At 47.7% G+C, this 26,056-nt stretch overlaps 1 protein-coding gene across 1 annotated transcript in view; it reads left to right on the forward strand.

The window, feature by feature from the left end:
• GINS1 (GINS complex subunit 1) overlaps nucleotides 1-26,056 on the forward strand; it is a 328,575-nt gene that overhangs the window by 272,670 nt on the left and 29,849 nt on the right. The window contains exon 6 of the mRNA XM_069235089.1: nucleotides 2,798-2,872. Coding sequence (XP_069091190.1) covers nucleotides 2,798-2,872 — 75 coding nt within the window. The remainder of the gene's footprint in view (nucleotides 1-2,797; nucleotides 2,873-26,056) is intronic.

Raw genomic sequence — 26,056 nt, forward strand, 5'->3', positions numbered from 1 at the left:
GTGTTAAGGCAAAACATTTGGGAGAAGACAACCAAGGGCAGTCAAGTCTGCCTTCCTTAGCCATGACATGAAGGGGAGTCTGAAGATGTTAAATGGGATTATTGAGAGAAGGGTTTCATGCAAACTCTGCACGAGTCTGAGAACTATGGAAATAGCTTAATTTGTTGAATAACGGTTCATTAAGTATGCAAACTAGTTTATGCTGTGGACTATGACAAAGGTAGACTCAGTGATTCTTTTTGATGAAAAACCGGATTGACAGATTTAAAGGATGTTGATAGGCTGTAGGAAGTGCTGCAGTGCGAGAACCTCATCATTTAGAGATTTTTCGTTGACGATGTGGTGCCTGGCATGCTTTATTAGGTTGAAGCCTCCCAGACAGCACAGCCGTCTGGTTGCGGAAAGACTTCTCGGAGACAATCTGAAAACTTCGCAGGGAATGCTTTCCGCCCATTGCTTACCATTGGCTTTGTGGTTTGTAACTCACATTTGCTTGCTTTCTGTTTGCTGGCCTGATTTGTCTTAGGGTATGAGCATGTCTTTGGCCTCTGACTCGCTTCTTGTGTTTTTCCATGAGTTCTTGCTTGCTGTAGACAGACATTTAAACCTTGTTCTTATCTTGTCACATTTGCTGTACATTCAAAGACAAAGGTCAAATTCCAGGCTCTGTCTTCCGAGGGAACCTGGTGTTTACTTTTATTTCACTTACTTCAAAGTGAAAGGATTTATGTGACAATCTTGTTGGATACTAGGAGTATGAAAGGAAAGTTTTTTTTTTTCTAGCACACAACATTTAAATGTCTGTAAATGAACTGTGTAAATATTTCAGAATATATCACAATTAGAAAAGTACAATTGAAGCACTTTTTTTTGTAATTTTGAAGTGTGATGGAAGCAAGTATTTTAATACAATCAAAAATCAAAACAAATCGGTACTCATGGTGATGCCATTTCCACATTTTGTGCATTGTATAGTTTTAGCAGTAAAACTGTATGTGTAAATGTAATGGTCGTTTCAATTGAAAATGTATTGTCTGGAATGGCAGTGCGCTATCAAAACCTGCATACTCCACTTTATACCACTCCACACTACACTGGACTCCATGTCACTCAAGTGTATGCCACTTTGACACTTAACGCCACTCAAGTCTATCCTGTCCCACTCTACAATACGATACTGTACTCTGTTCCATGACTCACTCTAGGCCACTCCACTTTCCCACTCTCCACTTTGACACTGCACTCAGTGCACTCAATGACACTCTGTTCCACTGTACACCACTCCACTCTGAGCCACTCCACTTTGCTCCACTATTTGACCCTCCACACTACTCGACAACACTTGACTCTGACACTGTACTCCACGCTATAGCACTCCACGACACTGTGTGACACTCCAATTTAGGCCGCTCTGACTCTTCACTCTACGATACTCTAGGCCACTTTACTTCACTCTACGACACTCCTCTCTACTGTATGTCACACTACTCCACTCTACATCTCTCCACTGTATGCCACACTGTGCCACTCAACTCAGAAACTTTACTTCACTCTACACCATGCCACTCCACTCTGATGCTTCATTGTATGACACTTTGCCACACTCTACTCCACTCTACACATCTCGCTCTATGCCACTTTACTCCACTCTATGCCACTCCACAATACACTACTCCACCAGGCACCAGTCCACTGTACGCAACTCTATGCCACTCAGAAACACTCTATTCCACAATCTGTCCCGCCACACAACTGTGCCACTCTACTTCACTTCTCTGCAACACTCAACTCTGCCATTAGCCACTACACTCTGTGACACTCCATGCCACACCACTCTCTTTTACACCACTGAACAGCAGTCAGGCTAGTGTACAACATGGCTAAAACACATTGGCAACGTCAATAGCTCATGTGTGGGCATGACCGATTGGCTTTGCTAATGATTGTTTCAGAATGGGTTGAACACAACGTTTCTGCAAGCTGTTGGCACTGAGTGTGGGACGGGACCGTTTGAGGTCAGTCAAAGAGAAGCCAAGGCAGTTGTGGTGCTTCCTGGAGATGGGGTTTGTGTTCGTGCACAGGAGACACATAGTCATTATCCTGCTTTACTAGAGAACTGTGACTGATTGGGATGGCCCATTTGTTGAGGTTGTCCTGGATTGCGAATTGAGTGGAAGGAATGAGAATGCGTTTGGTGGCGATGACTTTATTTCCTGGACTTCACTCACATCACACTTGTTTAAGCCGTTTCATAGCTCCTGATTGGCATGACAGCTAAAGCATTGCTTAAAGTCTGGAAACTGTGCCTGTTTTCGGGTAGGCAAATGATCCTTGTACCCTTTCTGGGGTCCTTTCAAAGTGTTTTTTTCCTTTATTGTCAGGATTATTTGTAGTGTCTTCTAGACTGTTGCAGAGTCGCTTTTTTCAGTGAAATTGCAGTGGTTCCTGAGTTGTGTGCTGCGATGTGAGTGTTCCTGAAAGGGGCAAACTTGGGAGCAGGTGAGTGTATTGTTGAGCCTGGAGTAGGTAATTTCACTCATATGGTGCTCCCTGGTGAGGGGGTCGATGACTTGTCTTAAAGTTCTGTGACTATCACACTTCATTGAGGTATCTGCTTTTTTGGTCCAATGTTTTACATTTGTTGACTGCAACATGCTATAGCACTCAGTGGCAGGAGTTGCAGAATTAGAAGACTAAATGAATGCATTAAATACATATAATATGTAATCTGTTTTATTTTACTCCACGTCATTTAGAATGTATGGCGTTTCAAAACTCTCCTCTGTTTAAACTTTAGGTGCGGTGCTTAAGGGACTACGGGGAGTTCGAGATTGACGATGGTACCACAGTTCTGCTAAAGAAGAACAGCCAGGTACCGAAAGAGCACCAACGTCGAATGTTAACGTTGAATATTAATTAAATATGTGGAGTTTAGAGATTGCGAGCTAATCTGTATCGCATCAAAGTTAGTGGAAGAGATAAAGAAGGTTCGGTGGCATGTGTAGCTGCAGATACACATGCTGTGCATAGTCCGCCGTCTGGTGTTGGGTCGGAGTGTTACAAGTTGTTTTTCTTCGAAGAAGTCTTTTCGAGTCACGAGACCGAGGGACTCCTCCTACTTTGGTTCCATTGCGCATGGGCGTCGACTCCATGTTAGATTGTTTTTTTTCCGCCATCGGGTTTGGACGTGTTCCTTTTCGCTCCGTGTTTCGGGTCGGAAAGTTAGTCAGAATCAACGGAAAATTCGTCGGTATTGTTTCGTTCGGTATCGGGTTAGATTAGAATCGACACCGAATCTTGAAGAGCTCCGGTAGCCCTTCGGGGTAATTTCGATCCCCCGTCGGGGCCTGGTCGGCCCGACCGCGTGCAAGATCGAGACTGATGGAACGGACCCCGTTCCGATTCTGTCCTAAATGCCACAGTAAATATCCCTATACAGACCAACATTTGGTCTGTAACTTGTGCCTGTCACCCGAGCACAAAGAAGAAACGTGTGAGGCCTGTCGAGCGTTTCGGTCGAGAAAAACGCTCCGAGACCGAAGAGCCAGAAGGTTGCAGATGGCGTCCACGCCGACAGGACAACAACGGTTCGAGGAAGAGGGAGAAGAAGAAACATTCTCCATCCACGAATCGGATTCCGAAGAATTTGACGTCGAAGAAATCGTGAGTAAGACGTCGAAACAAGCATCACACAGAAAAACAGACAAAGCCCAGGGGACGCCACTGCCGACAGGCCATGGCTCAACCCATAAAGTAGGTGACCGTCCATCGGCACTGAAAAAGGGCGAGCTGGTGCCGATATCGTCCGACTCAGGTCGAGACACAGGCACGCAGCAATCTCGGGACCGAGAAACTGCCGCAGAAAAGGGTCGACACCGAGACAGCGGCACCGAAGCTGCTCGGCACAGAGATAGCGGCACCCGAAGATGGTCGACGCCAAGAAGGTACGACACCGAAAAAGAGGAAAATCTCTTCGGAGCCGAAAACAACAAAAGACACGGTTTCGGTGCCAAAACGCCCAGCAACCGAACCGAAAGCCAGTTCCTACTCAGAGGAACAATCACTGTCCTCCCAACTTCAAAAACACAGATTTGAGGAGGAATTACAAACAACAGCTGTAGATCACACGCAAAAGCGGATCTTTATACAAAGTGGTACAGGGAAGATCAGCACCCTTCCCCCAATCAGAAGAAAAAGGAAACTAGATTTCCAACAACAAGAAAAAACACCACAAGCAAAAGTGGTGAAGAAGGTAACTCCACCACCCTCTCCACCACCGGCAACTCATATATCACCGGCACAGACTCCGTCACAATCACCAGCTCATACCACCATGAGCCAAGATGACCAGGACGCACGGGATCTCTATGACGCCCCAGTATCGGACAATAGCCCTGAGTCGTACCCCACTAAGCCCTCACCACCTGAGGACAGTACAGCGTATGCTCAGGTGGTAGCTAGGGCAGCAGAGTTTCATAACGTATCGCTACATTCAGAGCATATCGAGGATGACTTCCTTTTTAACACCCTGTCCTCTACCCATAGCAATTATCAAAGCCTTCCTATGCTCCCGGGCACGCTAAACAAATCTTTAAGGAGGCAGTTAAAAGCAGAGCAATAACCCCAAGGGTGGAGAAGAAATACAAGGCACCACCCACAGACCCTGCTTTTATTACATCACAACTGACACCAGATTCAGTTGTCGTAGGAGCAGCTCGTAAAAGAGCCAACTTGCACACATCAGGCGACGCACCACCTCCAGACAAGGAGAGCCGAAAGTTTGATGCAGCCGGGAAAAGGGTTGCAGTACAAGCTGCAAATCAGTGGCGCATCGCGAACTCGCAGGCACTCCTAGCGCGATATGACAGAGCCCATTGGGACGAGATGCAGCATCTCATCGAGCACCTCCCCAAAGAATTCCCAAAACAGGCAAAACAAGTGGTTGAAGAGGGACAAAACATATCCAACAACCAAATCCGTTCTTCTATGGATGCAGCAGATACAGCTGCAAGAACTATAAATACTGCTGTAACGATAAGGAGGCACGCATGGCTGCGCACATCCGGCTTCAAACCTGAGATACAACAGGCAGTGCTCAATATGCCGTTCAATGAACAACAATTGTTTGGACCAGAAGTGGACACTGCAATTGAAAAATTAAAGAAAGACACTGACACAGCTAAAGCCATGGGCGCACTCTACTCCCCGCAGGGCAGAGGCACATTTGGCACATTTCGCAAAACTACTTTCAGAGGAGGGTTTCGAGGTCAAGCCACACAAGCCAGCACCTCACAAACAACACCGTCTACCTACCAGGGACAGTATCAAAGGGGAGGCTTTCGGGGCCAATACAGAGGGGGCCAATTCCCAAGAAACCGGGGAAAATTTCAAGGGCCCAAAACCCCTCAAAACAAGCAGTGACTCACAAGTCACTCAACCCCTTCACACAACACCAGTGGGGGGGAAGACTAAGCTAGTTCTACAAATCTTGGGAGGAGATAACAACAGACACTTGGGTCTTAGCAATTATCCAACATGGTTATTGCATAGAATTTCTCCAACTCCCTCCAAACGTCCCACCGAAAACACAAAATATGTCAAAACAGCATTTAGACCTTCTACAACTAGAAGTTCAAGCATTACTTCAAAAAGACGCAATAGAATTAGTACCAGGTCCACAAAAGAACACAGGAGTTTACTCACTGTACTTTCTAATACCAAAAAAGGACAAAACTCTGAGACCGATATGAGATCTCAGAACATTAAACACCTTCATCAAATCAGAACACTTTCACATGGTCACATTACAAGACGTAATACCACTACTGAAACAGCAGGACTACATGACAACCTTAGATCTAAAAGACGCGTATTTCCATATACCGATACATCCCTCGCACAGGAAATACCTACGGTTCGTATTCAAAGGAATACACTACCAATTCAAAGTGTTGCCATTCGGAATAACAACCGCGCCAAGAGTCTTTACGAAATGTCTAGCAGTAGTAGCTGCACATATCAGAAGGCAGCAAATACACGTGTTCCCGTACCTAGACGATTGGTTAATAAAAACCAACTCGCTAACAAAGTGTTCACACCACACAGATTATGTTATACAAACCCTTTGCAAACTGGGTTTCTCCATCAACTATGCAAAGTCACACATTCTGCCGTGTCAAACACAGCAATACTTAGGAGCGACAATCAACACAACAAAAGGATAGCCACTCCAAGTCCTCAAAGGGTTTACAATTTTCACAAGGTGATACAAGCTATGTACCCAACACAAAAAGTACATGCAAAGATGGTATTAAAACTCCTAGGCATGATGTCCTCATGCATAGCCATTGTCCCAAACGCAAGATTGCACATGAGGCCTTTACAACAGTGCCTAGCATCACAATGGTCACACGCACAGGGTCAACTTCTAGATCTGGTGTTGATAGACCGCCAAACATATATCTCGCTTCTATGGTGGAACAGTACAAATTTAAACAAAGGGCGGCCTTTCCAAGACCCAGTGCCACAATATGTGATAACAACAGATGCTTCCATGACAGGGTGGGGGGCACACCTCAATCAACGAAGCATACAAGGACAATGGGACGTACATCAAAGAAAGTTTCATATCAATCACCTCGAATTGTTAGCAGTATTTCTAGCATTGAAAGCATTCCAACCCATAATAACCCACAAATACATTCTGGTCAAAACAGACAACATGACAACAATGTATTATTTAAACAAACAGGGGGGGACACACTCAACACAGTTGTGTCTCCTAACACAAAAAATATGGCATTGGGCAATTCACAACCACATTCGCCTAATAGCACAGTTTATTCCAGGGATCCAGAACCAGCTAGCAGACAGTCTCTCTCGGGATCACCAACAGGTCCACGAATGGGAGATTCACACCCAAATCCTGAACACTTACTTCCAAATTTGGGGAACACCTCAAATAGATCTATTTGCAACAAAAGAAAATGCAAAATGCCCAAACTTCGCATCCAGGTACCCACACCGGCAATCTCAAGGCAATGCTCTATGGATGAATTGGTCAGGGATATTTGCATACGCTTTTCCCCCTCTCCTTCCATATCTAGTAAACAGATTGAGTCAAAACAAACTCAAACTCATTCTAATAGCACCAACATGGGCAAGACAACCTTGGTATACAACACTACTAGACCTGTCAGTAGTACCTCATGTCAAACTACCCAACAGGCCAGATCTGTTAACACAACACAAGCAACAAATCAGGCATCCAAACCCAGCATCGCTGAATCTAGCAATTTGGCTCCTGAAATCCTAGAATTTGGACACTTAAACCTCACACAGGAATGTATGGAGGTCATAAGACAAGCTAGAAGGCCATCCACTAGACACTGCTATGCAAGTAAATGGAAAAGATTTGTTTGCTACTGCCATAATAATCAAGTTCAACCATTGCATGCATCTCCAAAAGATGTTGTAGGGTATTTACTACATTTGCAAAAGTCAAATCTAGCTTTCTCTTCCATAAAGATACATCTCGCAGCAATATCTGCATACCTGCAAATTACTCATTCAACTTCCCTATTTAGAATACCTGTCATTAAAGCATTTATGGAAGGCCTAAAAAGAATTATACCACCAAGGACACCACCTGTTCCTTCATGGAACCTCAATATTGTCTTAACAAGACTCATGGGTCCACCTTTCGAACCCATGCATTCTTGCGAAATGCAATATCTAACGTGGAAAGTTGCATTTTTCATTGCCATTACATCTCTAAGAAGAGTAAGTGAAATTCAGGCATTTACTATACAAGAACCATTTATTCAAATACACAAAAATAAGGTAGTTCTAAGAACCAACCCAAAATTCTTACCAAAGGTCATCTCACCGTTCCACTTAAATCAAACAGTAGAATTGCCAGTGTTCTTCCCACAGCCAGACTCAATAGCTGAAAGAGCACTACATACATTAGACATCAAAAGAGCACTAATGTACTACATTGACAGAACAAAACTAATTAGGAAAACAAAACAACTATTTATTGCATTTCAAAAACCTCATACAGGAAATCCAATATCAAAACAAGGTATAGCTAGATGGATAGTTAGGTGCATCCAAACCTGCTATCTTAAAGCAAAGAGACAGCTGCCTATTACACCAAAGGCACACTCAACCAGAAAGAAAGGTGCTACCATGGCCTTTCTAGGAAATATTCCAATGAACGAAATATGTAAGGCAGCAACATGGTCTACGCCTCACACATTTACTAAGCACTACTGTGTAGACGTGTTATCTGCACAACAAGCCACAGTAGGTCAAGCTGTACTAAGAACTTTATTTCAAACTACTTCCACTCCTACAGGCTGAACCACCGCTTTTGGGGAGATAACTGCTTACTAGTCGGTGCACAGCATGTGTATCTGCAGCTACACATGCCATCGAACGGAAAATGTCACTTACCCAGTGTACATCTGTTCGTGGCATTAGTCGCTGCAGATTCACATGCGCCCACCCGCCTCCCCGGGAGCCTGTAGCCGTTTGGAAGTAATCTTCAACATTTGTACATTTGTAAATATATTACTTTAACCTTCATTTTGTACATACTTATTCATTCCATTGCATGGGCACTATTACTAACATACACAACTCCTACCTCACCCTCTGCGGGGAAAACAATCTAACATGGAGTCGACGCCCATGCGCAATGGAACAAAGGAGGAGGAGTCCCTCGGTCTCGTGACTCGAAAAGACTTCTTCGAAGAAAAACAACTTGTAACACTCCGATCCAACACCAGACGGCGGACTATGCACAGCATGTGAATCTGCAGCGACTAATGCCATGAACAGATGTACACTGGGTAAGTGACATTTTCCTTCCATTTACTGCTTTGTGTTTTTTTTTTTTTTTTGCCTATCTGTTTCATGAACACTTATGTCTCTACGTCACTGCCACAATGATTAGAACTCGTTGCCATTCCTTCTCCGAATTTAACGTGAGAATATTTCAATTTTGTGGACGGCACTGGAATTGCAGCAAAGCTACGTGGAAAGATGCGATGCACGCGTGGGTTCCATTTTCTCAGAAGAGGGAGGGTTTCTCTAAACTCACTCCATTTTTCACCCTCCTCTCACATGTATAGACATTCTGTTTCAGCATGCTCTACCTCACATGTTTTCCCTCAGTATCACACGCCAGGACAGCCAGGCCTGCGCACACAGGCAGAGTTTTCACATAATATCCGATTCTTTTAGGCCAAGGGTCCCACAGCCCTACCTCATCTGGAACATGTCCCATGGGGTGAGAAGATTCTGGCTCCTGCTGCGACAGGGGCAGTTTCCCCTCAATACATTACAAGCCAGATAGTTTGGTTCCTCTACTATTTGTAATCTTTGCCATAATGGTGTCTAAGATTTGAAACATGCTGTTTTAATCTGCCTGGCCTTTTTGCTCCATCGCCGAAGGTGGCTGCGCTCTGTTTGTTTTACTTTTTCTTTTAGTACTGCTTCCAGTTTATTACAAGCCCTTCTCATCCTGCGTAATGAAATGTTTTGTGATAGTTTTTTTTAGCTATTTTAAGTGTTTCCTACCATTGTACTAGTTTATTCAACTTGTTTACTAAAGTTTAATCCTTTTTATTTTCACTATGATTTTTTATAAATATGTTTTTTTTTATGTGGACCTCCACCTGAATTTCATAACATAATAAATAAACTTGAAACTCAGTATCACACAGTCAGTGTCATTTAGATGACCGTTGCCTTTCTGAGTCTGAATTTTTCTCTTCGTTTGACTGAGCGTGTTTTAAGGACTTTCTCCACCCGAGGTCTGTGCTACTGCTGGTGAGTAGGTGCTTCCACAGAGTATATGTTCTCTGAACAGTTAGCTGATTTGCGGTGCGGTGTTGTGTTATTGCCATGGCAGTAAAGCAGGAGGGGCGTAAAGGGCCCCTCAAATATGAACATCCTCAGGTTGGTAGTCTGGTCTGGCGGCTCGCATCAGATTTACTAGTGTCTGAGTTGGGTTTCTTTGGGCAGCGGCAGCACTGTAGGCACAGAGGCCTGTACCTTTCATGCGTTGTTTACGAAAAGCCCTCCTCCCCAGACCCTCACATGCAGAGCTTTGATTGACATCTTTGAGTCTTGATAGGTCTGTCATGACCTGCTTTAAGGAAATCTTCCACACTGTAAAACCATGCTAAGAGCATTTTCTGCCCTGTGAATTATTTTCACCTTGATATTGTATCATCCGTTTATAGGCATAATCTTAAAATAGATTTTCTCAGGCGGCAAGAGGAGAACATCGCTCCCCTCATCAGCAGGGTGATTGTTTCGTTTTGGGAAATGAGATGGGAGTATAAAGGCAAGATTTTGTAGTGGGAACTAGGCAATGTGCACAGAGCCCTCAATGTTTCCCAGCTTTGCTTCTTTTTATAAAGTTAATCCTGACATGAACTGGGCAACTGTGTATATATTTCACGCTGCTTTGATTCTTAAAATCAATCCTGCGATTATTGAAAGGGAGTTTATTCTACTGTTGAAGAGCGGAGCAGGACAGCTAAATGTTGATTCTGCATAGGCTCTTCCAACCTATCTCCCGCTATAGAAAGTTTTTGTTATAATATTGAAGTTCAGTCAGACTTGGAAACCCGCAGTCCTAGGCTATTATAATCTGAGCTTTATGTGGTTTAATTGTGGGGAAAAAGGCTATCTCCCTATATCTCAGATTGTAATTATATGTCCTATAATAATGTGTAATAGTTGTTGACCTCCTAAACTCGAATTGGGGCCTTTTATCAGAATGGCTTTTTCCTAGGCATTTTATACAAAGAGCATTCAATTCTTGGATATAGTGGAAGAACTTCAAGAATGTTTAGAATATTGCCCTCCCTCTTTCTGGCACTCCTGACCTTCCATCACCTGAGGCCACATATACACCATTCTTTGTTGGATGATTGCTGAGGACTCGCTCCTCCTAAAACTCACTGAGTAAGATAGGCCCCTGCAGTTATGGTTTTCGAAGGCCGCTTCAAAGCTCGGTAAATCAGTTTTAATAACAATGGCGATACAAACGAGTCAACAGTTGTTTTCCTAGGTTTGAACTCAGAGATCTGCATGTCATGTGTGCTTTTGGGGTGCCGATGTTATCACAAACATTCACGTGAAAGGGGTAGCAGTAATTGAAAGTCTGGAATGGACTAGGAGTGGTTGCAGACATTTACCTAATGTTTTATTAATCATTATTTAGTTACATAATTATGTACTTGCTTCTTTTGTAAGCTTTTAAAGCCCAATGTACCAACATAAATATTTGGTGCAAGACTCTGAAAAGATTGGTATATTATGTAATTGGAAAACTACCCTTTTAGCTTTTTCCCCAAAGATGGTATTGTTGTGCTTCATGAAGGAATTATGCCCGAGCCAGTCAGCTACCGTCAAAAAAGGCCTCAACCTACGGTGATGAGAAGCAAATAAGATGTAATCCTCTCATGGAGACAAATGTTGTCTCCCATTTAAGTGTTTAATACAAAGAGTATGGCCAAACTGAAACAAAGGAGATTCAGATAAGCGTACAGGTTATTTTACATTATGATAGGTTATCCCAACAAACATTATTGTTGAATGAAAGGACAGAAGACCAGTTTAAAGCCCGGTGCACCAAAGGCTCTTGAACATCATTTTTGGGGGAGCAGTGAGCACTTCATGCAAGTCTTGCAGGGGCAGGCCATTTAGTGCTAATGAAAAGATGACTTGTTAACATTCTCACAAGATAATGTTCCTGTGACCCTCGGTTTGCCCTGACGTTTCCTCAGTATAAACATGAAACCCCTCGGCCATCTTAACAGCTCGGCCTGCTGGTCAGATGTGTCCTCTGCAAAAATAGTAAAGTGGTTAAGGGACACACTACATAAATGTGTTTATTTAGAAAGTCTCCGTTTCTGAATGTAATCAAACGGCTTAGATGGTTAATGTTTCTCCTCCAGTACCACATGCTTGAATCCTGGTAAGAGAGTTCAGTGGGTTTGTTTCTTGGTTACATCGATCTAGGTGTAACATGAATATCATTACAAGTTCTAATCCTTGAAAATAGTTCAGTGACGTAATCCTTCCCCTTCATGTCTCCTTCCACTACAATGCAGAGGGTATACGTTTCAGTTCCTGCTGGCTAATTCAAATGTTCATGCTTCTGTGAACAATGCCTAGGTGCTGTTAATTTGAGAAGTATTTAACACAGGTTCTATGCCAAAAAACAAATATGTTTTGCTATAGGCGTATAGTCTGTTTTCAAAAGAGACATTATTTCCTTGTGTTCCCTAAAACCAGGATGGAGCGTATCTTTCATCAGTATCTGTACGTTTCTAGTTCTGTACGTAGTTTGCTCAGTTGTGTATTGGAAGTGCCTTTGCTTTTTCAGAGAGCTAGATACAGAATTAGCTTGCATATCTCAGTGTGTCTATTTGTAGGCTTGTGAATTGAGGCAGAGTGTATCCTGACAGGTTGCACTGTTCAGAGCATAACTGAGTAGGGTGATAATTGATTCTCGCGAGGTTTAACAATTATAAAAGTGGCGCGGGCTGTTTCACTCTTTAGTCAGCGTTTACACCTATTTGAACATTGGGCGGGTGAAAGACCAAAAGCAAGTAAAAGCCCTCCTTATAAAAGTGGTAATCGATTAGACTTAATTCTGGATGTGGTATATAGACAACCTCTAGATATTTTACTTTGGAGGCTCCAAGAAGGTGAGGAAAAGAGAGGATGTAATAATGTCTTCTACCAGCTTATGCGGGAGCGCAGTGAGACAGCATCTGAGTAGTAGACGTTCAGCTGAAGCCAGCTCTCACATATTGGCTTTTGCATAAAAACATGTCTGCAAAATCTTAGTTTCAGTGGCAGGAGTCCGCGATCTTTAAGGCTAAACTTTGGTACCCATCCTATGCGGATGAGCATCAAGTAGGGGTTGTTAATCTGCATAAAGGAGTGCCTCGTCAAACTAGATGCAAGCATTGTCAAACACTACAGTGTTGCCGTTTTCATAGTGTGATTTTCACATGTGCTCACACATTCTATACACACGCTAGTGTGGGCTTTTTTAGCGCTCACAGAAGAGATAAACCAAGTGCAACATAAATGAATGCTTCCATCACATGTACAGAAGGGGAAGAGCATATGTACTGGACAATGTCAGATTCCCTCATGCACAAAAGAGGTACAGCATGTGCGGCAGCAGTGCAACTTTCCCTCCAGCTCACAGAAAGGATACAGCATTCACAGAACACAGCAAGTTTTCTCCCCATCATCCACAACTGATCAGTCGCAGACATCAGAAATGCAAGCTTCCTATGTAATCTCTGAGGTCTTTCATCGTATGATATTACAGGTGTACATAAAACAGCAGGAATAGCAAAAGAAATGTTAGTGTTTAGAGCAAGAGAACTAATCAGCAAAAAGCAGGAAATTGAGTTATCACTGTGCAGTTTACGCTTCACGAAGGAAGGCCTCAACTACAGTATTGTGTTTAGTTTCTGTTGGCCTCATCTGAGATATTGAGTCTAGTTCTGGTGGTCTCGGCATCAGTAGTGTCCGATTTACAAGGCCACCAATGGTGGATTGTGTTCGGTGCTGGGGGCACAATAGGGAATATTTTGTGCTCAGTGTTGGAGGCAGTACCTGGCGTATTGCATCCAGTTTTGGAGACTGACTAGTTCTGAAGGTTCCATGTGAAACAGAGAGGTAAATTGTTAAATTAGGCAATACGTAATCAGTTTAATTAAATCATAACTGTTTTATATACGTGCTTAGTGCAAAAGATCCAATCTAGCGAATCATTTTCAAGAACATTAGGACAATTAAATATAAAAGACAATAAGCCTGCAAACCATAGGGACAAAGGAGTCTATTGCAGAGAAAGCATGCTAATGAATGTGTTGATATCACCTGGAAATTGTAAGTGCGGAAATGGTCTAAAGGGATCGCATGTGAAAGCCAGCAAATTCTCAGGTTTTCAGACTAAAGCCCAAAGCTGGGGGGTGTGGCCAAGATGGCGGCGTAAGCAGACGTGTGTCAGCGAGCTCTGCCACCCGGGCCTTTGCAGCTGCTTAGCGGTCCCGGGCCCCCACCAGTGAGGGCTCCCCCGGGGGTCGAGGGGCGCCAGGGGGATTCGGGGGCAGCGTGGAGAGGTCGGACAAGCGTCCAGTGGTCCGGGAGAGGCTGTCGGACGGGAGAGCCTGTTTAGGCCCGGGCCCCGCCCACGATCGGCGGATGCAGAGGACGAAACTGCAGCTGCGCGGAGCTGCCACGTGGGTGGAGACTGGGCAGTGAGCCCACAAAGACACAGAGCAGAGCAGCGGAGGAGGAGGAGTCGGCGGCGGCAGTCGGGCCACGGGGGTACGGGCCCGGGAGGGGTGAGGGGGACAACTGAAGAGGTGCCACGTGGCCTTGGACTCCTGGGACCTGTGGAAGCCGCCCGGCATCCCGAGGGGCATGTTTGGGCCCCTGATGAGCGGCTGTGGAGGAGACGAATCTCCCTTAGCCCCCCTTGGATCCTGAGGAGCGAGGGGCCCCGTGCATCGCTGGGGTGAAAGTTTGTCCTCGGCTCAGCAGGACATTTCGGCCCGCGGTGTGAGCGGGCTTGTGGTGGCCCGGGGGAACATTGGTTACCGGAGTTGGGCCTTGGTAGGGCCCGCAACAGAGACAGGGCCTGCTGTGTGGGCCCAGAAGGAGCAGAGGAGGTGGGGACGGATGCTATCCTCTGGCCGGAGCAAGTGCATGGGGCAGGAGGGATCTGCCCCAGTGAGAGGTGGTGGTCCGGCAGGGGTGGCAGTTTGCTGTGCAGTATTGTGGACGGAGACGGGTACTGGGCTGGTCCCTGTGACGGCTGGTGTGCAGAATTCTGATGGTGTCCTCCAAGCCGAAAAGGGACCAGTCGGTGAGGGAGATACTGACAAGATCTCACCCATCGCAGGGCAAGCCTGCCGAGTGGGCTGCCCTGGCGAGGGGGCCTGAGGACCGGGGTGAGGTGGAGTACGACGGTGGGGCCCCAGTTACGAAAGGTTTTCTTACCTCCTTGTTTGACTCTCTTAGGATGGATCTGCAGGAGCTGCGGAGAGACATTTCCCAGGAGATGCAGGATATGCGTGCGGACATTACGTCACTAGGGGAAAGGGTGGCGACTATAGAAGACAGCGAGATCTCCCGGGGGAAGAAGTAGAACTGCAACAGGAGGTCCTGCGTCTGCGTGAGCAACAGGAGCTCCTGCAGATGGTGATGGAGGACTTCGAAAACCGCTCTAGGTGACATAACATACATATCAGGGGAGCCCCAACCGGGGCGGAAGGAGAAGATATTAGAGGGTTTGGTACGGCGCTGTTCCGCTCCATCCTGGGCCCGGATAACTTGCAAAAGATCACATTGGATCGGGTTCACAGAGCAGGTAGGATGGGCGGGGCCAGTGAGCGCCCTCCGGACATCTTAGCGTGTGTGCATAGTTTTATGACTAAAGAAAGCATCCTGCAGAGAACACAAAACCTCCCTCAGGTCCAGTTTAGAGGGCACACACTTCAGCTATTCCAGGACCTCTCGCTACGGACATTGCATAGGCGAAGAGAACTTAAGCCTATTACAGAGCACCTCCGGGCGAACTCTTCGCCTTACACTTGGGGTCACCTCTTCCGCCTTATGTTCCACTGGGGAGACCAGCTGCGTCAGGTGAAACCACTGCAGGAGGCGCGCAGGATCCTAAACTTGGAGGAGACGGAACGAAGAGGCCGCCACAGAGGACTGCCCAAGATGGCGACGGAAAGAGAAGAAGCGGAAGCAACCGAGGCCGCCCTCGACCGAACAAGCGCTGGATAGACAATCTGTATTGAACAGTCTTACGGCAGGGACCAGTGCCTAAAAGCAGATGGCCCCCGAGTGTTGATGCAGTGGTCTGGGGTCATTTTTAGAGCAAGTAGTGAAGCTACTGGAGTTAGGCCTGGGCGGTGGGGTCTCTGGACGCCAAGTGACGACTTCGTGAGGTGTTGGTGACCCCTGTCTGGATCTTGCCTCTTTTCGGACGTTCGATAGAGGACTTGTGTGTGTTAGATATGCACCTGTTGTGCGCCTTTGTTTTAAATTGTTGTGCTTCCTCTAGCATTCTTATGTGCCCTTGTCTTGATCACTGTTCTAATGTGTGCTGGCCATCCCCGGGACCGACATCGGCTGCTGCCCCTACGTGGAGGTCCCTGACTAAGGAGCGTTTCCCGCTCAATTACTCATGTCCCTTAAATGTCTAAGCTTAAATGTCAGGGGCTTAATAGTCCTGCAAAGAGGTTGGCGATCCTCTCTGCCCCTGAGCGATCTGAGAGCCATATCTGCCTCTTATAGGAGACGCACTTATTGTCAACTGATACATATCGGATGCGCGCAAGGTGGTTTCCCCGGCAGTTTTGGTCCTCTGCGCCTACAAAACATGCCGGGGTGGCGATCTTGATATCGAGGGCCTTTCCTGGGGAGGTAGTCCCAAGATACATGAGATTAGCTGTAGGTTCCTGGCCAGTAGAGTGCGCGTTGAGTCATTCCACTTCTCCATTGCCACACTATATGCCCCTAACGCACAGCAAGAAACATTCTTGAGACAGGCCATATCCCCAATGCTCACTACACCGGACAGGGCTATACTTGTAGCGGGGGGATTTCTACCTGGTCATGGACAACGAGCTGGATCGCTCTGGACACCGATGTGGGCAGACCGGGGCGCTGACTCCAGCGGGGTGACAGTGGCTGGCTGATTGTGATCTAGAGGATGTCTGGAGGAAGGGGCACCTGACTCTCCGGGACTACTCATTCTACTCGGCGTCCTCCAAGACTTACACGCGTATAGATTTCTTCTTAGCCTCCTCAGAGTTTACTTCTCGTATCAGGGAGATTGAGCCTTGAGTTCTGACAGATCATGCCCCTATCACGTTAGTTGTCTGCCTTAATGGTGGGCGAGTCAGGACCCCGGGTTGGCGCTTTAGGGACACTATACTGCAGAGTCGGGTGGTGGAATAGACGCTGCGACGGCCAATCCTTGACTATCTTAGTCACAATGACGATGGGAGTACTAGCCTAGATACTCTTTGGGAGGCATTGAAAGTAGTCGTCTGTGGAGAGGTGATCTCACTCTCGGCCAAAGACAATAAAGCCAGGAGAGAGCAGAGAGCGGTGTTAGAACAGAAAGTGTTGGCATTGGAGCGCTCCCACAAGCATACTGGCGCTCCCAGGGTGTGGAGGGAATTGGAGAAGATGCGTCATCAGCTGAAACAGCTGGATTGGGACAGGGCGGAGTAAACAGTAGCACGGCTTAAACACAAATTTTATATAGGGGGTAACCGCTGTGAGAAACTCCTTACCCACAACCTGAGAGCACAGCACGCAGCCAATGCTATAAATATGGTGTGCTCCCCTTCTCGGGGTGAGGTACGGTCGGATATGCAAATGGCCGAGGTGTTTGCTGATTTTTATAGAGAGCTGTATGCAGCGGATTTGGGGAGCGATGCGGACCCTGCCTCCTATCTCGCGGATTGACAAATTGTACCACTTCGTGAACAGGATGAGGCCACTCTGGACCAGCCCATAAGGATAGATGAGGTGATCTCGGCGATTTCCTACCTAACGTTTGGGAAGTCGCCTGGTCCGGACGGCTTGACCGCCCTTTTCTATAAAACATTCTGCCCAGAGCTGGCCCCGCTCCTGGTGCAGCTCTTTAACTCCTTTCTAGTGACCGGAACTCTTATGCCTAGCATGATGGAGGCTACCATGAGAGTCATTCATAAAACGGGGAAGAACCCGGAGGAATGTGGTTCCTACCGTCCCATTGTGCTTCTAAATATTGACGCCAAGTTATTCACTGGCATTCTGGCACAGCACCTTAACCCCTTTATGCCTGGACTCATAGACCCGGATCAGGCGGGCTTCATACCCCATCGACAGTGTGGGGACAACACGAAGCGCCTCTTACATATAATAGATAAAACTAATAGATCTCGTAGAGAGGCGCTCCTCCTCTCCATTGATGCGGATAAACTGTTCGATAGAGTACACTGGCCCTATCTATTCCAGGTGCTGGAGCGCTTTGGGGTAGGCCCGGCGTTCAGGTCCTGGATACAATGCATTTACCGTGCACCTAAGGCTGCAGTCCGAGTGAATGGGACTCTGTCATTGCCGTTTCCAATAGGGTGCAGGACGTGGCAGGGGTGCCCGCTCTCCCCTCTGTTGTTTGCGCTTTATATGGAACCTCTCGCCCAGCGTCTTCGCGATGATCCACACATCTCCAGCGTCAAATTTGGGGGAGACCATCACCTCATTAGTTTGTATGCAGATGATGTGATTCTCACTCTGGGTGATCCCACGGTCTCGCTGCCTGCCTTCATGGATGCCCTCAGCGCGTTTAGCGGGGTCTCTGGGTTCAAAGTGAATACGCAGAAATCTCAAGTCCTGAGTTTGTCAATCCTTCCTGAGCATGAGGAGGCCTTAAGGTCTCGATATCCCTTTATATGGTCAGCGTCGCATGTACCTTACCTGGGCACTGTTTTGGCAACATCGGCGGCGAAGATGTCTGGCCTGAACTACATTTCCCTCTCTCTGGAGATTCTGAGGGACTTAAGAAAATGGGGGAAACAGAGGCTCTCCTGGTTTGGCAGGGTCTCTGCGGACAAGATGACAGTATTGCTGCGTATACTTTGTGTTTCAAACGCTCCTTCTGACTCCGCCGCCACATACAACAGCAACACTCCAGTCAGCGATCTTGTAATTTATATGGGATGGGAAGCCTGCGTGGATTCTGCGGCGCGCCTTGTAACATCCTAAGGAGGAGGGGGGGGACTGGCGGTCCCTTGCCTGCTGAGGTACTTTCAAGCCGCCCAGCTACGCTTTCTGCTGGAGTGGAGTCGCCCGCTCACCGAAAAGCACTGGTGCTTTATGGACCAGGGGGTTGCATATTTGGCACAGAGCGCCTGGGCTTTATTCCTCTCCAGTTACGGGTACGACACTCCGGGTGTGGGATGCGGTTGCGGAGAAGCACGGTTTGACGACATTCCCATCTCCTATGTCACCAATTTGTGAGAACCCCGACTTTGTCCCAGGTCTACAGGTGGAGCACTTTTGCCGCTGGTATGAAGGGGGCTGCAAAAGGGTTGGGAGCATATTTGATGCGGAAGGGGTAATTCCTTTTGACCAGATGAGGGAGAATTATGGGCTTACGGAGGCGGACAGGCTGAAGTACTACCAGGTTCGACATTGGGCCCTCAAGCCGGCGAACAGGCCATTGGTAGACAGGCCGCTTACACCGTTCGAGAAATGGCTTCTGGTAAAGAAAGATAAGCGGGTGATTTCGGAATTGTATAGACTTTTGCAGGGGGTGGGACTGCCGAATAAATTCAAGGGTCAGAGGAGGTGGGAGGAGGAGTTGGGGAGGGAGCTGACTGAGGAGGAATGGGAAAGTGTCCATTATATAGCGCATCACACAGCTTACCACACATCAGGGACAGAGACGGCCTATAAGCTGGCTACCTACTGGTACTATACCCCGGCAAGGGTGCATGTGTGGGATCCCTCTAAGTCAGGCCTTTGCTGGAGGGGTTGTGGTAACACGGGTACACTTATACCTTTGCTATGGCATTGTCCCAAGATAAATAGATATTGGAAGAGCATCCTGGACGATAAAGACAGAGTATTCCAGACAGAGATCCCTAGGCTGCCGTCATATGTTATTCTGGGTTTACCCAATCCTCTCACTTTCCCTCTTCGCTTGCAGAGATGGCGGCAGATGGCCCTGGCCCGTAATGCAGCGCTGCAAGTGATCCTGGTGCTCTGGGGATCATATAGGGTCCCGACTTATACCTCCTGGCTTCATAAGCTCTGGTTCATCCTGGCAATGGAGAAATTAACACTGGCGTCTAGGCAGAGGGCGGGAGACATCTGTAATCTATGGAGACCGTTCATTCAGATTTTGTCCACGGAATTTAACAAATTGACTTGCCCAGCATATTTAAAGGTTCTGGGGCTATTGCGAGATACCTAATGGAGGGAGGCTGGCCAGTGAAGCGGCGTGGGGGCGGAGGTTCTTCCTGGAGGATCCGGGGACAAGGAGGGAGGAGGGGCAGGATGGGGCGGTACTGCTGAGGGTGGTGCGGCGAAGCACAGTTATGTATTTTGTGTTCCTGTTGGTTTTTTTGTTTTCAGTTCTTTCTTGGACCGGTTTACCTTGTCATTTGCGCTACGGCTATAGGCTTTTAGGGGCGGGGCTGTTGGGATAAGAAGCATGTCTAATTATGTCGACCAGTATTCGCTGGCGGTCTGTTCTTTGACATGTGTGGCAAGGGATACTGCTTAATTCTGACAGCCAGCCGATTTGGATGTAGCCACAGAGCTTTGTATTTGGGTTATATGTGTTATATACCAATAAACAGATATGATCCATAAAGCCCAAAGCTTCAAGTCAGAACAAATGTTTCAATGTAAGTGAAGAAATGGCTTCATGAATAAGCATCAGCATAGCCGATATATCTTCTCTGGTGGGTCATCGAGTTATTGGCTTTGCCAGTGCTTGTGTAATCCTTCTTTTTTGTCGGCCCCATCCATCACTGGAAAGGTTTGTGGTTCAGGCATCTTGCTTTTGAGAGCAGCTTTTGTAGCCTTCCCTACTACTGTTCTCATCAGAGAATCCAAGCGCTTAAAAACTTGGTAGAAGAAAATCATCTCTGCTGGCATTATGGCGCTAAAATCTGCCACTGCAGGATATTGGGCTCGGTTATTACTCAGGAAACGTCCTTGTTCCTAAGAAGGACTACGTCTGCGTCCAGTCCTAAACTTCAGGATCTTGACCTTTTTCCACAAGAAAGAGAAGTCCAAGATGCTGACCATAGCTCAGGCCCTGTTGACATTGGAAGTGAAAGTCTAGTTGGTATTACTCAATTAGCAGGACATATACAGTTCATGTTCATTCGCCTCAGGAGTACCTGTGTTTTGTGGTGGGCTTCATCCATTACCAATTTCCAGTACTCCGGTTTGTCTCGACATCGTCAAGTAGTGGTTGTGGCAAATCTCAGATTCTTGGGGATCCAGGTTTTTCCATACATGAACAACTGGCCGATGAGAGCAGAGTCTCCAGAGGTGGTGACGTGCCATCGGCAATTGACGACAGCTCTGCTGTTCGACCTGGATTTTTCATCAACAAACCTAAATCAGACCTGCATGTCTCCTGTTCATAATGGCAGTTCTGGACCATACCCTCTTTAGTGCCTTTCCTTTCCTTCAAAGAATCCAGGATATTCAGGCAATGATTCAGTCCTTCCGGGAATGCTCACAAGTCCCAGTCCTATTGGTCTTGTTACTGTTAGGTATCCTGCATCCTGTATTCTCTTGGTCACATGAACACATTGGCTTATGAGATCTCTGCAGGTAATAGTTCCAGAATAGGGAGATCTGTCAGATACCATTGTGGTCTCCTCGAATGCTGAAGTGGGTGTGACTTTAGCGGGGATGAGGAAAACCTTCTCTGAAGGTCGTCCTTCGGTCCACCTCCAGCCGTGGCCATAGTAGTGACAAATGCCTCCTTTCTAGGGTGACAAGCCCATCTGGTGATTAGAAGCCTCTATTCTCCGGTTGAGCAGGTGCTTCATGTCAACCTGCTAGAGCTGCGTGCAGTGCAGCTGGCTCTCACAGCCTTCCTTGCGTCCATTCACAGTCAGTTTCTATCCAGATCTTGGCAGAAAACATGACCGCAATGTGGTATATGAACAAGGCATTGAGGTTGTTGTCTTGGGCACACAGTCAAGTGATATGTGGTTGACAACTTATTGCCTAGTGAGGTCTCTGAATGTCCGAGATGACAGCCTGAGCAGGTGTTATCTTGAAGATCACGAGTAGCGTCTGCTGGTGGAGGTTTTCCTAGAGATCTTCCCCATGGCTCATCCCTGAGGTGGACTTCTTAACCTCTTCAGAAAATGCTCAGTTCCAGCAGGTCTCCAGTGTCCATTGGTGGAAGCCTTGATGGATGTGTTCCAACTTATGTGGAACTTTCGGCTTCACTATGTGTTTCCCCCAATCCCCTTGAACCGTCAAATTCGGAGAAAGATTTGTCCAGATCGGGCCGCTATACTGCCTCCCCACCCCTTCTAATGGCATATTGGGGTAAAGCTCCTTCAAGAGGGTAGAAAGACTATAGTGCTTGTTTGGGGTGGGAAGCCATGGCACGATGACTGGCCAGGCCACTCACATCCCTTCTTTTCCTAAAAAGAAATGTTTCCTGATGTCTAGTGGGAATTCTTCCCCTGCTCATCCATGGAGAGCAGATTAGAGGATAAGCATCCCCTATCCATCCCCAAAGGAGGCAGAAAGACCGTTGTGCTGTGGGGGTAGGAGCACTGGTCCAAGCCCCCACAAAAAAAAAAAATCCTGGGTTACTAGTGCCTTAAAGAAAAATCCTTGGTGTCTAGGTGGCAGGTTGGGGTGTCAAAACAGAAAGATAGTTGTGACCAGTGAAGGGGGCTGCATTAGCTCATTGCCAGTGAGGCTGCTCCAGCCATCAATACAAAATATCTAGTGTTTAGGGGGCGGATCCCTACTTGGGGATCATTGTCCTGCAGCGATCTCCAAGCAGAGAACCACTATCTAAAAGGGAAGATGCTCCACTTTTCAGAGATACCTGTCCCATCAAAATTGGTGTTTGTGGGGCTCAGATATGCCGTTCTAAGATGGCGAACGTGTTGAAAGCACTACGTCCACTATGTTGGAATGGTAAACCAGTGATGAAATATGGCAAAAAGCATTCAAATGTGGCCACTCGTAAGTGTAGGAAGGTAGCCTCTTTCTAGCCTTGTTACCCCCACTTTTGGCCTGTTTGTGAGTATATGTCAGAGTGTTTTTACTGCTTCACTGGGATCCTGCTAGCCACGGCCCAGTTGTCAGTATGTTTGATATGTGTCACTGGGGTCCTGCTAGCCAGGACCCCAGTACTCATAAGTTTATGGCCTATATGTGTTCCCTGTGTGGTGCCTAACTGTATCACTGAGGTTCTGCTAACCAGAACCTCAGTGTTCATGCGCTCTCTGCCATTAAAATTGTCACTGCAGGCTAGTGACAAATTTTAACAATTCTGATTGGCACACTGGAACACCCTTAAAATTCCCTACTTTATTGTACCCAGGATATTGGGGTTCCAGGAGACCCCTATGAGCTGCAGCATTTCTTTTGCCACCCATAGGGAGCTCAGACAATTCTTACACAGGACTGCCACTGCAGCCTAAGTGAAATAACGTCCACGTTATTTCACAGCCATTTTACATTGCACTTAAGTAACTTATAAGTCACCTATGTCTAACCCTCACTTGGTGAAGGTTAGGTGCAAAGTTACTTAGTGTGTGGGCACCCTGGCACTAGCCAAGGTGCCCCCACATTGTTCAGGGCAAATTCCCCGGACTTTGTGAGTGCGGGGACACCATTACACAAGTGCACTACATAAAGGTCACTACCTATATGTAGCGTCACAATGGTAACTCCGAACATGGCCATGTAACATGTCTAGGATCATGGAATTGTCACCCCCAATACCATTCTGGTATTGGGGGGGACAATTCCATGCATCCCCATGTCTCTAGCACAGAACCCCGGTACTACCAAACTTCCCAGGCTCTCCACTGCAGCTGCTGCCAACCCCTCAGACAGGTTTCTGCCCCCCCCTCCCCCCCCCCCGGGCCTGGGCAGCACGGTCCCAGGAAGGCAGAACAAAGGATTTCCTCTGAAAGAGGGTGTTACACCTTCTCCCTTTGGAAATGGGTGTGAAGGGCTGGGGAGGAGTAGCCTCCCCCAGCCTCTGGAAATGCTTTGATGGGCACAGATGCTGCCCATCTCTGCATAAGCCAGTCTACACCGGTTCAGGGATCCCCCAGCCCTGCTCTGGTGCGAAACTGGACAAAGGAAAGGGGAGTGACCACTCCCCTGATCTGTCACGGTTTTCAATGGTCTTACCGTCGAAGCTGAGAGGCGTAGGGGAACGATCCTTGTTCCGGTAGGTTCTGCTCTGGCCGAGGTAGGGGCGACCCCTTCCAGTAGCCACGGTGCTGTTTGGTATGAGCAAACCACTACAGTCCGTGCCCTCCAGAAGGAGTCCCAGAGGAAAAACCCCAGTAGGGTAAAAAACCTCCACAGGAACTCCCTGAAATGAAAGGAGGACACCAGGGCGTTAGGATCGAGGATCAGGAAGACTGGAAAATAAGGCAGGACAGGAACAGACAGGATTCGCAGGAGGAGATCAATCAGAGCGTGACTACCACCAAGGAGTGTTGCAACGCAATGGACAAGCAGTTGGAATCCCCTTATATACCCCTGGACAGGAAGTAGGAAACAGGAAGTAGAACACCACCATCTTGGATTGGGGAGAAGACAACAATAGTGAATGAGGTATGTGTGTTTAACAATGCATGCTGGGCAGACAGGAAGTGGTCAGCATGCTGGAAAGAAGAGAGACAAGTATAAAGTACCCCAAGTGTAAGGGTTCGGTTTGATCCAGGAACATCGGTAAGTGGTTGGCAGGAAAAGGACATGCAAGAAGAATGTTAAGCGCAAACAGCGCTGATGCGGCCATGCCTGAATCCCCTCGGGGTCTCAGGCTCTGCCGCTTCTGCCTTTACGGCAGAACTTAAAATAGGGCAAGCGGCGAGTGCCGCGACCCCTAGACCGGCTCCCTGGAGCCTCCATGGCTCCCGCCCGGGCCGCGGCAACCCCCGCGACCTGAGCGTCGGCCGCGGCGCTCTCCGCGACCCGGGCGCCGGCCACGGCAGAATAAACGTGCCGCGCTGCGGTAACCGGAGCCCGCGGCCGCGGGGAGCGTCGCGGCATAACATGACCAGCACCTCCCAGAGGAGGTGCCCAGAGCTCCTCCAGTGTGTCCCAGACCTCTGCCATCTTGGATTCAGAGGTGTTGGGGCACAATGGACAGCTCGGAGTGGCCAGTGCCAGCAGGTGACGTCAGAGACCCCTCCTGATAGGTGCTTACCTCTCTTAGTAGCCATGCCTCCTTTCTCAGTAGCCAAACCTCCTTTTTGGGCTATTTATCGTCTCTCCTCTGGGCTATTCCTCAGATAACGAATGCAAGAGCTCACCAGAGTTCCTCTGCACTTCCCTCTTCGACTTCTGCCAAGGATCAACCGCTGACTGCTCCAGGACGCCTGCAAAACTGCAACAAAGTAGCAAGACGAATACCAGCAACATTGTAGCACCTCATCCTGCTAGCTTTCTTGACTGTTTCCTGGTGGGGCATGCTCTGAGGGCTGTCTGCCTTCACCCTGCACCTGCAGCCAAGAAGAAATCTTGGTCGACGGAATCTTCCCCCTGCCAACGCAGGCACCAAACTTCTGCATCACAGGTCCTCTGGGTCCCCTCTCATCCTGACGAGCGTGGTCCCTGGAACACAGGAGCTGGGTCCTAGTGTCTCCCACAGTCCAGTGGCCCTTCTGTCCAAATTTGGTGGAGGTAAGTCCTTGCCTCCCCACGCTAGACAGCAAACCTGTGTACTGTGTGATTTGCAGCTGCTCCCTCCTTTATGACTCCGAGTCGACCGCCGTCCTCAGATCTCCTAAGTGCCTGTTCCGGTACTTCTGCGGGGGCTCTCTGAGTTGCTGAGCGCCCCCTCAGTCTCCTCCAAGGGGTGACATCCTGGTCCTTCCTGGTCTCCAGCAGCACCCAAAATCCTCAACCACGACTCTTGCAGCTAGCAAGGCTTGTTTGTAGTATTTCTGCGTGGAAACACTCCTGCATCCTCCAGCATGCCGTGGGACATCTTCTGACCAAAGGAGGAGTTCCTGGCACCTTCCGTTGTTGTGGAATCTTCGGCTTCTTCCACCCAGAGGCAGCCCTTTTGCACCTTCATCCGGGGTTTAGTGGGCTCCTCCCCCCCCTGGACACTTGTGTGACTCTTGGACTTGGTCCCCTTCTTTTACAGGTCCTCAGGTCCTGGAATCCGTCTTCAGTGCTTTGGTAGCAGTTGTGGTTCTTGCAGAATCCCCTATTTCAACTATACTGTCTTTCTGGGGTAGTAGGG

This window comes from Pleurodeles waltl, chromosome 5 (genome assembly GCF_031143425.1).
Source record: "Pleurodeles waltl isolate 20211129_DDA chromosome 5, aPleWal1.hap1.20221129, whole genome shotgun sequence".
Lineage (NCBI taxonomy): Eukaryota > Metazoa > Chordata > Amphibia > Caudata > Salamandridae > Pleurodeles > Pleurodeles waltl.